The following is a 15,416-nucleotide window of genomic DNA, read 5'->3' as shown; positions in this document are numbered from 1 at the left end:
TATTATTATTATTATTAGTAGTAGTAGTAGTAGTAGTATTATTATTATTATTAGTAGTAGTAGTAGTAGTAGTAATTAATATGGCCTTGGCAGCATGAGAGTTTTTTCAAAATCATTTTAAAATCTTACTGACCCCAAACTTTTGAACAATAGTGTACATTCTCATAGCAATAGATACATATTACACAATTACACAAATATAGTTCAAATTGAACAACATGTGTATTGAGGTTTGCATGTAATTGTGCAATTCACATAGAAATATTAATCAAAAACAATCTAAGTAATTGTGCTATTGATAAATCATGACAGATTAAGTTAAATTCACTCAGAATATTTACTTAAATTAAGGATATAAATGTGACTCTACAATGTTCTATACAGTGTAAAAACCTTGAGAGGAACCAGAATCAGCTGGAGGAGACAATCTTCCTGCCAAGGCACATTACAATAAATGTATATGACAGATATTATCTAGTTACATATTAAATGCCATATGTGTCACACCTTTTCTGAATCCATCGTTCACTAAAATGTCATTAAACTGGCATCCTGTCAAAGAGCATTGCTCCCATAACATTCCCTTGACCTTTTCACATACTCATCAATTAATTTCTGCTCCGATTTAACTCTGACAGTTTATAACGATTAAGTGAAATGCCAGCACTCATTCTCTCTCTCTCTCTCTCTGTCTGTCTGTGTGTTGACACAGTGCCAGGAGAGGTAATGCAGTGCCCATGATATCATTTATCCCTCAAGCTGCCCCATGGTGACCTCAGCAAGTGATGCTTATACTTACATTTCTCTCTTTCTCTCTGTGACTCTGTCTCGTTTCATCCTTTCCTTCAGTGTGTTCAATCATTTATCTTTTTTTTTCCCCCTGTATGTTAGTTGAACCACAGTAGACAGAGATACAAGCACTTCCACTGCAGGTCATGTTATAAACTGCTGATGTCTGCTTCTAACCCACTGTTTATCTAACCCATCATGTGGGTTGTGAACACTTACATACATCAAAAACACTTCAGTCCACTTGCTTATTTCTATTTTGTCTAAATTACAGGACCCTGTCATCCAAACCCTTGTCACAATGGAGGCACCTGTGAAATCAGTGAAACGTTCAGGGGCGACACATTCATTGGATATGTCTGCAAGTGCCCATCAGGCTTCAACGGAATCCACTGCCAACACAGTAAGTTCATGCAGTGACTGTACAGCACTGTTTCTGCTTGATTTTATTTAGGGATGGGATGTTGGATGAGTACTGTAGTTGCACTCATTTGAAACTCATTGTGCTCCACTTTTTTGAACACATGAATGCATCTCATGTAAACATGTCCAATTTTAGATGGATCTGAAACCAGTCTAACACTGTGTTTATACTGCAGCGAGTGTGTTTAATCTATTTTTTGTTTTCAGTGCACAGTCAATATAACCATCATATATACACGATTACAGTTGGAAAGATTCTAGCTTTGTTCATGAATGCCCAAAGTAAATATACAGTGCCAATTTAGAAACTTAAAAAAAAAAAAAATTAGTTAACCCCCGTACCTGGGGGCACTTTTTCGCGAGACGCAAAATACGTAGGCTACCAATAAGGTCCGTATATGTTTTGATAGTTTGTTTTTCAGTTTTAAATGAAATAAGCAGAAATGAGAAAACGGTCTTTTCTTCATTTGTTAACAAAAAAAAAAAAAACGAGATTTTGGCTCAATTTTAGTTTTTTTGGTTCACGGGTAGAAAACGGATAAACGACTTCAAAATTAGTTTTCCCCTTGTGGGCGGTCTTGACATGCCCCTTTCCGCCAATTGGTCAACCAAATCTGAGCCTGTGACGTCATCCTCAGTTCGTTCAACAAAATAATAGTCCTCTGCTGCTGTATGGGTCCTATATATAGGTCCTAGATCAGGCTTTCTTCTGTGCACCCTAACGTGTTTCACAGAAATATTTATTTCAGAAATTTTAATCAGTACCCAGCCTGTTTTATTTAGCTGTGCACATAGTCAAATCTGTATGGTGAAGCTGCACTACCAATAAACAGTGCAGAACGTATGAGAAGCACAGATTAAAAAATAAATAAATAGATGTGGGGGGGTCCCCCAGATATTTTTTGGTAAAACAATTATTATAAGTCTGATTAAGCTCACGCAGTTAGGATACAGTACATTTCGTTAATTAATTGTTTACAGTGAATGTGACTGAAGTCTGTTTTTAGGATGTCAAAATGTAAAGGCCTCTATCAGGGTCAGTGCCAGAGCGCACAAAGTGAGGGGGCACTTCTCCACTATATACAGTAGTTAGGCAAAAAGCAGTGTGTTAGCAATAGTAAGAAATACTACTACTTCTGCTAAGATTTTGAAGTGCACATCCAGTGTACTCTTTACTATCCCAATGAGGCCATGGGATGTCGGCTATGGATATTTGCCCTTATTATTAAACAGTATTTTCGTTGGTAGTATCATATTAAAAGAATGGCAATTTCATGAAGCTTTTTTTATCTTTATGAGTTTATTTTACAAGCCTAATGTAATGTATGTTTGTATTTATATGCACTCAAATGCAACTGAACACACATTGCATTTTTGCTGTGATTATAGCAAACAGCGACAGATGTTATTGCATGATTTATTTTTACTCCTCTGCTGAACATGTGGTCGGAAGCAGTCTGATCTTTTGCGACTCCAGCAGAAAAAAAAGGCAGAAAAATCAACATTTACTCTTGCATATTAAGTGTTTGTATGATTGTATGTGGATACAAGCTGGAGGATAAACCAGAGATGAAAGGGGATTTGAATATAAGCTCCTTAAATGTTCTACTACTGTAACTCACAGTTTTACTCTCTAATCTTAAAGTTATTTCAATAATAATTGTTTAACCCAGGGGTTCCTTTCCATTGTCTCCTGTTCTTTCCAATCAATAGGCATATGGGAGATTTTAGTTGGAATGTTTGGGAACCATTAAATGCTGTACCATGCTGTAGTATCATAAATATACTTAAAATATAATTATATCTATTTATTAATTAGTTTTTATTTCTGTGTTTATAATATAAATATTAATTCATTTATTTATTCATTGATTCAATCATTTATTAATTCATTTCTATTTCAATTTTAGTTTTAATTATTTTAGTAAATGACATTAAACTAAATGAAAATGTGAAACATTGCTTGTGGGTGGGTATCACAAAATAGAGGCTAAAAAAATTGTTATACTGTTAGTAGGGATGTAACGATTACCGGTTTGACGATACATCATGATAAAATTCCCCACGGTTAGTATTACCGTTTCATCTTTAATTATCATTAAAACCGTATTAGATTACCGCGATTTGAGCAACTCACGATAAATAAATACTGTCCAGCATAGCACGCAGAGTAGTTTCGTTTTGAGTGAAAACAGGGCGGAAAAGCTGGGAGGTTTTAAAAGAGTGCTAAGGGAATTATACAAATTAATATATGAATTAATTAATTATATGAATGTACCTCTGAAGGTTCTGACTGTCTTCAGAAACGATTCGATGGCATTTGTTTTCATCTTCGCTCCATGTGATACCTAAAGGAAGTGTTCTTAATCGCAATACTGCTTTGTCCACGGAGGTTACGGGAAACAGCTCTAATTCAGCTTTTCCATAAGCTCCACCTAGTGTCAGTGAGTGGATTTACAGAGACCTATATTTATTTTTCTTTATTTAAAGGCTGAAATGTGAGGTTTACCTTTTTATGAAACTTTTTCAAAGCTTTATTTGAACATTTACGTTAGATATTTCAACATGCTATTAAACTGTTGTCTGTCAAGTTGTCATTTAAAGTCCAAACATCATAGGTAATGTTATTGTTTTAGTGATTATGCAAACAAAAAAGTAATTGTATTTGTTGTTTGTTGATTTTAAATATAAAACTTGAAGTGATTTATGTGTCGGTACTTTTTGAACATCTCCAGCACATTTTAACAATACCGTGATAATACTGATAACCGTGATCATTTTGGTCACTATAATTGTGATAAGAAATTTTCATACCGTTACATCCCTAACTGTTTGAATGTATGAATGAGTATAAGTTTGGACAAAGTTGTGATTTGGTAGCAAATAAAATGTCCCAACAGTGTCATTTAGCAGGCCTACAGTAGTTAATTCAGCATAACGAAACATTTGACTGTAGAAGTTAGATTTAAAGATTTTAATGTTGGCATGATTCATAAGTCACGCTGTTGAAATCTTCCTGAAAAAAAAAACAAAAAAAAAACTTAAGACACTGGGCACATCTTTCACTGAATTTAGCCTAGTGTCCGCTTAACAGTGTTCAAGTGCTCATAAAAATTCAGGTCAGTGATAAAGATGCTTTTATATTTTGCATGTAATTATGCTTAATTGAATTCACAAGTACTGATTTGTAAAATCCCAAATCCTAAGCCTCACAATAAAACCGTAAGTGTGTCAAGAGAAGTGCAAACTTCATGCCATTTACAGTGATTGCTGTGTGCAGCAGTGCCGTCCTAGAAAATAATAGCTATTCGCCATGCCTTCAAAGATTTTCAGAAATAGCTGACTAAATAGCATCCATTATCATATAACATTTTGCTATTGTCATTATTGGTTTTTGGGATTTTTTTCTTTTTCTTTTTTCCTGGGAACATTATTTATTTATTTGCATTTAAAGGTATTAGAATACAGCTGGGAATGTGTCTTGCAGATGCTGTAATTCTTGTTAAATGAACTAAAAGAAGGCTATGTTTTCTTATGTAATACATATTATATATTTCATTTTTATTTTACATTTTCATGAATCAGTGTGGTACATATATGAACTGATGGTGACACTTTATATTAAGAACCAGTTCTTACTATTAACTAGTTGTTTATTAACATGCACATTATAGCATATTGGCTGTTTATTAGTACTTATAAAGCACATTAATGCCTTATTCTGCATGACCATATTTTAGATCCCTTAATCTTACCCAATAACTACCTTACTAACTATTAGTAAGCAGAAAATTAGGAGTTTATTGAGGCAAAAGTCATAGTTAATAGTTAATTAGTAGTGAGAATTGGACATTAAAATAAAGTATGACTGAACTGACATGCTCTATGCTTTAATCTATTGAATGTGTGATATTAGCATATAAAGCTCCTGGCAATGTGACTTTAGATGATAACTCAGCAAGACGCTGATGTAAGTCAAGTATAACTTAATCCTGAAAAGTTTACACTTACTTTTTCTGGAGAGGCTAATCCCCTTCAACTGGATTCTGTTATTACTGTAATAGAATAGGATGCAAGCATAAGTTATGACTGCTGTTGGACGAGACTCATGATACTGATAATGGCAGATGGGGCACAGGTGAGGGGATGATGGTGGCCAAGGGTGGATCTGGACAGAAGCTTGTAAACATCGGTATGTGCGTGGAGAAAGGGAATGAAAAAGAGATTAGTACTCTGCGGAAAGGATGATTAAAGTAGTGGAAACAGTAAACTGATGCACGCAACCTCATTTCAAACTGTTTCTCCAGTACCAAATCCATCCGTCAAAATACAATAAAAATGTACTTGACCAAATGTGGCTGTTTGACATTTTACTAGAATTGATGGATTGATTAGACCTGTGACTCATTTATTTTGCATAATGTTGTAGATGCTTGAAAGTTACCAGGTTTTTTGTGTTTACAAGATGTCCCTTGTACACAGTCATACATATTTTTCAAAATATGCAAACGTTTCTTCAAAAGGAGATGGTATGTCTTATTAAAGCCAGCTTTGAAAGATTCATGCCATCAGCCTTGTGTGATTAGCTTTAGTTCAGCTTAGTAAAGCTCAGCTCTGTACATTACGTCAGTACATTTGTTAAATCTCAAAACATCTGAAGGTCTATAATGGCATCCGATTTCTTTTCCACTTGTTGAAATGGATTGGCACATATACAGTATCTAAAGACATTAGGTAACCAAATCTAGTGTCTGGGTAATTCCTGCAATTAAATGATAAAAGGAAAGTGATGATAGAGTCCCAATAATGACAGCTTTGAGGGCTTTGTTGCAGCCATGTGCAGGCTTTGTAATTGCTGACAGGCTTAATAGACTGATAAAACTGAGTTAGAGGGATTTCATCAGCAAGAATAAACCCTTTACTGAATGTTGGTCCTTTGTTACAAATGGAAATGACTTTGGAATCTGTGTGGAAATGGGAAAAGCACTGTTAGTGAAGCATAAAACATGAAAATAAATCTATATTACTCCAGGTTAATTGGCCAGCAGACAAAACTCAGAACAGCTGCAAAACTTTTCCCCTAAAATACATATTGGTGCTGCACTGTGGTTTGGTGGTCAGTCTGCTCTGTTCTCAAGGTAATTGATTTGATTTTTACTTTTAGACACATTCAGTGTAGTTCCAAGCAACATTTAGCACTAATTCAATGGATATAGGATGCTATTTTAAAGATGCAGATAAAATTAGTATCCACAACTGAAATGTCCAGCAAAGCTCCAGATTTAGTTTTCTTGTGTATTTCATGTGGTCGACCTTGTGGATGTTGTGTTTGTGAAAACCCAGTCTATGGATTGGCATTTTAATTCCTAGATTTCTATTTGAATTTTGCAATTTGACTTTGTAAAATTATATGTTATATCCCTAATTAGGTTTTTAATATGGAACAATTCTTGTTTTTTGGAAGAATTAATTTCATTATTAACATGTGTACATTTAGCAACATTCTATTCAATGTAATGCAAAAATATCACAAAATTAAACTGATCCATCAATGGAACATTCACAATTCTTTGTTAAATCATTCTAGTCCCTGTAATCCATCCTCAGCACATTCTGTTGATGGTTAAAATTATCTCAGAAATTGTTAGCGGTCTACTTTTAAGTAATGTGATTTCATTTTTCCAGCATGTCACAGGTAGTTTCAGCCTACATCTAATACATGGCTTGGCTGAACTGTGAGCATCAAGAACAATTTCACAGCTGTGTGCTTTATCTTTAGCACAGCCTGCCAATGCAACCTTGCTATTTAGAGCAGTCAGTACTAACAGTACTGGACAAAGAAGATAATGATGCCTGTTTCATGAGCATTATTATGGATTGAAATGTTGAGGTAGGATTCAATTACTGGATGGTACCTATATGTACAGTCAGCCGGTCATTATCACAAAATATATCCTAAAGGAGTTTATTAAAACAGTAAGCCCTGCAGGGTTGTGTCATAGTGATTTTATCTTGAATAAGGGGTGTTCTTAGGCTCAATGTGAAGCGGATAAACCTTAGAGATAATGACTAGTGAAGTGTACACTGTCTTGCTCATTGCACGGCTACTTGCCAAATAAATAAATAGACATGAAATATTGATTTGAAAAGTTTGAATCATTTTAATACACTCTCAGGAAAAAATAAATAAATAAAAAACAACAACAATACCACACATACACTTGCATAGGCACCAAAAGCAACAATCTAAATCAGCATCTAAAACATAAATTATGCGTAAACAACTTTACAGATGTACAGAGATGTACAAATGTGTGAATATTGAAATCATTAGCATTATAATTGAAAGGATTGTTTTCAATCACATTTATTAAACGCAGCTTACTTATTTACTTAATATGAAATTATAAAATTTCATTCTGTTCTGTGTAACTTCTGCTGCCAATTAATTTCGAAGGATTGCATAATGTTAATCAAGACTAGACCTTAAAACCTTAAAATGAATAACATTGTAATTGTTTAACTATTGTTTATATGTAGCCATTAATAAGTGATCATCTCCATTCTCAGCAGTGACTAAACATCAAAACCTCATGCTCGTTAAACATTCAAAAATTGCAGAATCAAAGCTTTACGACAAGTTTTACACAAGTGAAATCAAACACTCACTGGTTCTCGCCTGCTTCGTGATAGATTGAGAATGAGAAATGTGCACCTTCACAGAGTGGATTGGGAAAATATTTTCAGTGTTTAACAACTTAAATTCTGTTCTGTACCTCACACTTAACTATTGTATTGGGTTAAGTGCATCTATGCAAATATCTTAATTTTTTTGGAAAAATGCTGGATTTTGACATCAAGATTTCAAAAGCTTGTGGCTTGAAAGGGCTTAAAGATAGAGATCTACTGTAAATTAGAAACATGTTGGGCATGACCGAAAGTTTATGTGGGGTGTAAATATACTCATCTAATTTGCATATTATGATGTCATCAGGGGGCAGCCCTCTTGAATGTCTTGTCGCAATTTTGCGACTTTGGCGCTAAGAGGGTTAAGTCATACATATTTAGTTCCCCTTCGGGAACTCGAGCTGCGTCGGAAAACGCTAGGGCTACGTGGCGGCTATAGCGGCCTACCACGCCCCTCTTGATGGTCACTCAGTGGGCAAGGACCCCCTGGTTACACGTTTCCTCTGCGGTGTGATGAGGCTGAGGCCTCAGGTACGATCTCGTGTCCCTCCTTGGGACCTCGCTGTGGTGTTAGAAGCTCTCTGTAGGCCTCCCTTTGAGCCTATCGAGGAGATATCAGATCGTCTTCTTACGTTAAAGACTGTGTTTCTATTGGCTATATCTTCTCTAAAGAGAGTTGGGGATCTGCAGGCCCTTTCTATCTCGACTTTGCGCCCGGTCTGGCCAAAGCTTTTTTGTACCCTCGGGTGGGGTATGTCCCTAAGGTCCCCTCCTCTACACCACAGCCTGTTGTACTCCAGGCTTTTTATCCTCCTCCCTTTAGGGAGCCCGACCAGCAGAGGCTTAATTGTATGTGTCCAGTGCGAGCACTGGATGCATACGTCCACAGAGCTGCCCTGTGGAGAAAGGCGGACCAACTGCTTGTGTGCTATGGTCCCCCTAAGAGAGGTCATCCTGCTTCCAAGCAGACCCTCAGCCGGTGGATAGTGAATGCCATTACTGTTGCCTATGAGTCCTCTGATCTCCCCTCACCATTGGGGGTCAAGGCTCACTCAACAAGAAGTGTGGCGGCCTCCAAGGCCTTTCTGGCAGGAGTTCCTATGCAGGACATCTGCAACGCTGCAGGATGGTCTACGCCCCTCACGTTCGTCAGGTTCTATGACCTAGATTTGCAAGCCACTCCAGGCCCCTCTGTTCTCTTGCCATAGCTGTGCTCTTCCACACTAGGCAGGGATTTGCAAGTCTGGCGGCGTGGACATCTCGTTCCCCTAGCGTTTTCCAACGCAGCTCGAGTTCCCGAAGGGGAACATCCCAGGTTACGTATGTAACCATGGTTCCCCGAGGGAACGAGACGCTGCGTCACAAGGCCATACTTCCGGCATCCCTGCTAGAGCTTGCTTCACTCCTAAGAAGCTAGCGCCATTCTATTACCCTACACAAACAATGAGACCAGGATAGGAAAAAAAAGTTACAAAGACTGTCATTGGGGCGGTTTCCTTGCAAAAGAATATGTACCACTTTTGTACTAAAATGTACACTTTATGCACTAAAATGTACCATGGCCAGTGACAGCTTTTCTACATTTTTTTTTTTTCTGAGTGTAGGTGAAAAAGTTTTTTTCTACTTCTGAATTTCATGTTTAATTCAATGTGTTACTTGCCATTTATATGCATTTATAAATTTTTTATTTATCCCTTTTAACAGTTTTAATTTATCCCTTTTAACAATATTTGACATTTTGTCCAAACTTATACTCATTCATGCATTCAAATTTTAGTAGTCATTTATGAATTCTATGAAATTTTCACTTATTTAGCATCCTTTTTCTGTGACCTCTCTGGGATGATGAGGCCCACTGGTGGTTAGCTCCATTACCATCATCATTATTATTGGTGAAATCCAGCTTGAATCTCTGCTGTGTTGTCATTACTGGAATGATGGGCTGCCATGCTCCCACTGTGTCAATGGGCAGATTGGCAGGCCAACCAGGGATGGAGAGCGAATGTCCAATTATTATAATGGCATGTCACGACAAGCCACTGGCAGGCAGAGAAGCATGTGGCTTTTGTCAGGCTGGAAAAGAATGAGAGGGGAATCAGAGCACATTTACTATTATTACTGGTATTGGTTATAATGCTAACAATCCCCAAATCATGTCTTGGAACACAATGACTACAAACCTTTGATGTGATATGCCACGTATTGCATTGTTCACATCGTCACTGAAAGCTCCTTGGATTCAAAGTGTGTTTACTTCTCCACTCTGCCAGCTCTCATTCTCACTTGTGCAAGCCTAAACAGTCCTCCTGTTTAGAACAGTAAATAATACAATGCCATGATAAACATTATTAATATAATTTAACCCTTAAATGCATACCTCAGGTCTTTAGAGACATCATTCTCTACCCTCTCCCTCCTTCATTTTTTTAAGTTAGACATCAACTTTCTTAGTATTCCTCAATCTATTAATTATAAACAATATAACAAGAAAAAAATAGTAAAATATAAAAGAATGCCAGTTTTCTGATTAATTTTCTGTAAAAAGTGTATAGGGTCGCTACCCAGTCAACACGTGAGATCATGCGATGATCACAGTGACATCACACAATCCTCATACTGTGATCCTCACTGTGTGAGTAATACATGAGCTCATTATGAACTCAAACGATCCTCATACTGTGATCCTCACAGTGTGAGTTGTATATGAAATCATTGTGAGTTCACACGATCCTCATACTGTGATCCTCACGGTGTGAGTAGTATATGAAAACATTGTGAGTTCAAACGATCCTCATACTGTGACCCTCACAGTGTGAGTAATAGGGGAGCTCATTGTGAACTCAAACTATCCTCATACTGTGATCCTCACGGTGTGAGTAGTATATGAAATCATACTGTTGACTGTGGAATTGTTACACTGGAGAAATGGTGAGTGGTTTCTTTAATTGCTATTCACATATGCTAATATGATATTATAATACCAATATGCACTGTTGCCTGGCCCCATGTTAGCAAATTAGTCCGGTTCATGTGTTAGCCAGGTACATGTGAACCAGCCATCTTGCCAGCTGAGATTAATTAAGTTAATTAGTTAAGCCAGGAACACACTACACTACAGTAAGGCTGGTTATGATGTAATTTGATATTTAAAACTGATCACACCCAAATGTGTCAGAGCCATTTGCGTTCAGTTGGTGTTTACAGTCAGCATTTAAAATCATAAGTGTGTTCAGTTCAGTCTTAGAATGATTCAGTTAGTCGTTAAGTGTGTCCCTGGCTTTAGGTTGCATATCAGTATTTATAATTTGTTATACTTCCCATATCAGGTCATTACTGCACACAGTGAGTGTGCAGTGACCTCACATTGGGAGCATAGTATGAGCACACAGTGAATGTGCAGTGACCACAGTATGAGCAGACAGTGAGTGTGCAGTGACCTCACATTGTGACCACAGTATGAGCACACAGTGAGTGTGCAGTGACCTCACATTGGGAGCATAGTATGAGCACACAGTGAGTGCGCTGTGTGGTTACACTTTTAGCTCACTGTGACACACACATTGTGACCACACCATGAGAATCGTGTGAGCTCATGGTGACATCATTGTGAGATCAAATTGTTGACTGGGTAGAGACCCTAGGTATGTAAGTATTTTTTCCTGTGCAACTATATTTACATATCTGATGACTCAAAATGTGTAATGGATCGTTTTTCCTCAAGGTGGAACTGTTTGATACACAATGATGACGTGATGTTTCACTCATAATTACCGCAGGCATAAAACAAACGAATATCATCAGCAAAAATTTAAGAGGTTTCAATGGCTTTACTGCAGAGCAATTACTATACCCAATGAAATATAAATGTCACTGTCATTTGATGCTGGACGTGGTGAATAAGCTGCCAGTGATCAAAATATTGAATATGAAGTCATTGAAAACGATAGTTTTGAGAATATGGTTGAGATCGTGAATATGAGGCAGATGCTGAATGTTCTGTGGAAGTGCGCTCTGACGATGACAACGATGGTAAAATCATCTGCTCACATTGAACCCTTTTAAGTTTCAAAAGGTAACAAAATATGCTTTATTTTATTCTTCTGTAATTGTTCTTAAAATATCAAGAGAGTTTTTTTTGTTATTGCAACAGTTAAGCAGCTAAAGACCCAAATACGTAATAATGATTGGCGAAACATTCATGCATTTAAGGGTTAAACATTCATCTGTGTACCTTTGATCAGGCATGATCAGCTAACCACCAGTGGGCCTCATCATCCCAGAGAGGTCACAGAAAAAGGACGCTAAATAAGTGAAAAGTTTCATAGAATTCATAAATGACTACTAAAATTTGAATGTATGAATGAGTATAAGTTTGGACAAAATGTGAAATATTGTTAAAAGGGATAAATTAAAACTGTTAAAAGGGATAGATGGAAAATTTAGTTACCCTGATCAGGCATGATTCCAGAGACAACAATCCACAAGCAATCTCTCTTTGTTCACATTTCATGTTTCATTTCTTAGTTCTTATTTTTAGTTTTTTATTTATTTATTTATTTCCATACACAATGGTAATTTAAAGTGCTTAGATATACGTGAAAAAATGGGGAAAAAATAAGGCAACTTAAAAGTCAGATTAATAGTTATAATCAACCACTTAAGAATGTGAAAAATAAATAAGAATGTTGATGTTGAAAATGTGTAAAAGATAAGTTAAATATAATTTTTAGTCTGAATTTAACTGTTGAGACACAGTGTATTATTTGTATTTATTAATTTTAACATTTATTATTTTAACATAAAAAAATAAGGCAACTTAAAAGTCAGATTAATAGTTATAATCAACCACTTAAGAATGTGAAAAATAAATAAGAATGTTGATGTTGAAAATGTGTAAAAGATAAGTTAAATATAATTTTTAGTCTGAATTTAAATGTGACAACTGTTGAGACACAGTGTATTATTTGTATTTATTATTTTTAACATTTATTATTTTAACATAAATGGCCAGGAGATTCTCTGTTCTGCACTGTTTTGCACAATACAATTAATGATGGCTCTGTTCTTTTTCTCTCAGTATTAAATCTGAAGAGCTTTAGCATGCAGAGCTGTATTTTTAGCTTGGTTTCTTAATAATTGAAGATTGTGATTGCAGGAAGTTCATCAAATCCAATACAGGCCAAATCTGTGGGATAGGCCTATATCACATAGCATTGCAAACACTGATGATGAAATATATACATAGATTTTTTATATTTTAAGAAATGCATGAACGAGGAGACAATAAAGCAAGGTTAAAAAGCTTTTCAAGCAGGGGCATCTTGAGTGGGCTGTATTACGCTTTGGCTAATACTCAAAAGATGCCAGCACTTTTATATCTGAGCAAAAAGTCTTTTGGATAATTTCATTTGTACTTTGATCAATAAGCAATCTTCAGTTTCTTACGAAATATCCCAGCTGTTACGGTGATTGATTTGGATTGAGGGTACATGTGCAAGGTTTTTGGACTTGATCTGTATTTGATTAAATATTGACAGGAGCTTGTGCGGCTTGTTTTCTTGGCCGCCTGGTGGGTTTAAAAGAAATATGGCAGTGTGTCTGCAGGGAATATGCTAATGAATATGTTTTTATACAGTTTGCCGATGATGTCGTTATGGAACCAGATCATGGCGCCTCTCAGTCTCAGAAGCATTAAAACAATCTTGGCTAATCCTACACAAATATGAGCAACAAGATCTGTAAATACATGCTGTGAGCTCCTCACTTTAAGTTAAGCAGATGCAACCAAAACATCTCTTTGATCTCTTCATTAAATCTAATCAATCTTTTTAATACCCTACATTGCTCCGATATTGTGTTTATACTGTGCCATATGCAGTACTGTTGGTTTTCAGAGGCACATCTGCCAGAATGTGTGGGAATGTTTACCTGGATCCACATTTCCATTGTGATTGTGACTGAAAGCATATGGAGTAGAGATATGCAGGCATGTCGGTGAGAGTTTGTCCTCACACAGCTCTCAGCTCAGCCTCTACCCTATCAACCCCGACACAAACTGCTCCGGTAATAAATAGGATCATGCCTGTAGGCACCACTCTGAGGGACTGACAGAGAGAGAGAGAGAAAAGAGATGTGTGTGTGTGTGTGTGTGTGTGTGTGTGTGTGTCACTGTGTGTCACTGTGTGTCCTTTTCACTGGCTGTTCTGAAAACTCAAAGGTTACCATTATTACTAGATTTTCTTTAAAGGTGAAGTGTCTAATTTTTTCAATGTTAAAATACTTTCTCAGATCTCAGCCTAATGAGCAGAGACAACTATAAAACTGTAAGTAAGCTTTAAATTGATTTGCCTGAACCTTGATTTACAGGGTCTCTGATTTGTAAGGCACTTGGTCATTTGTCAGCTGGTCAGGCTGCAGGAAACTTGCTGGCCATCCTAGTAAACCAGCTGAATGCCATTTTGGCCTGGCTATATATATATATATATATATATATATATATACTGTATATATATATGTTACCTAACAGAACATTTTATGCAGTGAACTTTATTCATTGGTATGGTGTCTACTTTATTCATGTTCAAAGGGAAACACATTTTCCTCAGTCTCATAGTTGAGAGTCTGGTGGATAAAGTCCTTCACGCTATTTTCTCCCACAATAATACATAGAGTCCTTTGGTTAAAGTGTGCTTCCGTGCTGAAATTAGACTCTGAGAGCTTCTGTTGTAAGAATCCAAGCTTTGGACAATGATTACCACAGTGAATTAAATATGGGAGCTCAGTCTTGACATACTTGTCATATTAGCATAAATACAGTATTGTTGTTATTATTATGATTATTATTATTTAAACAGTACCAGTACACAAACAAACCTTATTCTCACCACAGCTCTCCAGCTTTCACACAATCTGGGTGGCCTTCCCACAGAGCTCAATGATCCAGTACTATGTGAAAAAACAAATCATCTGGAGATTCAGATTACAATCCCATTCCTGAACCCACAGCCCACACACATCACAACCCTCTAACACAATGGAAAACCAGGAAAACAGACAATTAAACCTTTGACAGCACAGAAAACATTAACTGGAGATGGGCCATACTATTCATATTTACTGTGTCCTGTACTGTGTGCAATAGATAATGCCCTACAAATGCATGTGAGATGTGAATGAGCATATTATCTGGAAAGCATTAGGAACTGTTTTACATGTCTTATTTGAGTGCAAACACCTCATTAAAAAGGGAGTATTACATACATTCAAAATTATAAACCTCATAAAACATTTAAACAAATTCTAAGAACAGCATCTTATAGATAACAAGTTAAAAATAGATGTCTCAGTGATATATGCGCTATAAGTGTACACAGAGGAATACTGAAGTTCCTGTTGATCACAGATGCTTCTGATTATAGACTTCTTGGAAGGTATAAGTTTAGCCCTGCAAACTAAGAAGAGAACCAAGTTAAACTCAGTCTCACTCACACATGCACATTCTTAAAACACTGAAGAAA

At 36.4% G+C, this 15,416-nt stretch overlaps 1 protein-coding gene across 3 annotated transcripts in view; it reads left to right on the top strand.

Annotated features, from left to right (window-relative positions):
* The window catches only part of LOC107669516 (EGF-like repeat and discoidin I-like domain-containing protein 3), a 207,606-nt gene that overhangs the window by 88,805 nt on the left and 103,385 nt on the right, over positions 1 to 15,416 (top strand). For all 3 annotated transcript variants that reach the window (XM_016461787.1, XM_016461786.1, XM_016461785.1), the window contains one exon: positions 1,064 to 1,192. In XM_016461787.1, coding sequence (XP_016317273.1) covers positions 1,064 to 1,192 — 129 coding nt within the window. The remainder of the gene's footprint in view (positions 1 to 1,063; positions 1,193 to 15,416) is intronic.

Source organism: Sinocyclocheilus anshuiensis, unplaced genomic scaffold (genome assembly GCF_001515605.1).
Source record: "Sinocyclocheilus anshuiensis isolate Anshui unplaced genomic scaffold, SAMN03320099.WGS_v1.1 scaffold356, whole genome shotgun sequence".
NCBI classification, from domain to species: Eukaryota; Metazoa; Chordata; class Actinopteri; order Cypriniformes; family Cyprinidae; genus Sinocyclocheilus; species Sinocyclocheilus anshuiensis.
This window is presented reverse-complemented; position numbering and strand designations above follow the sequence as displayed.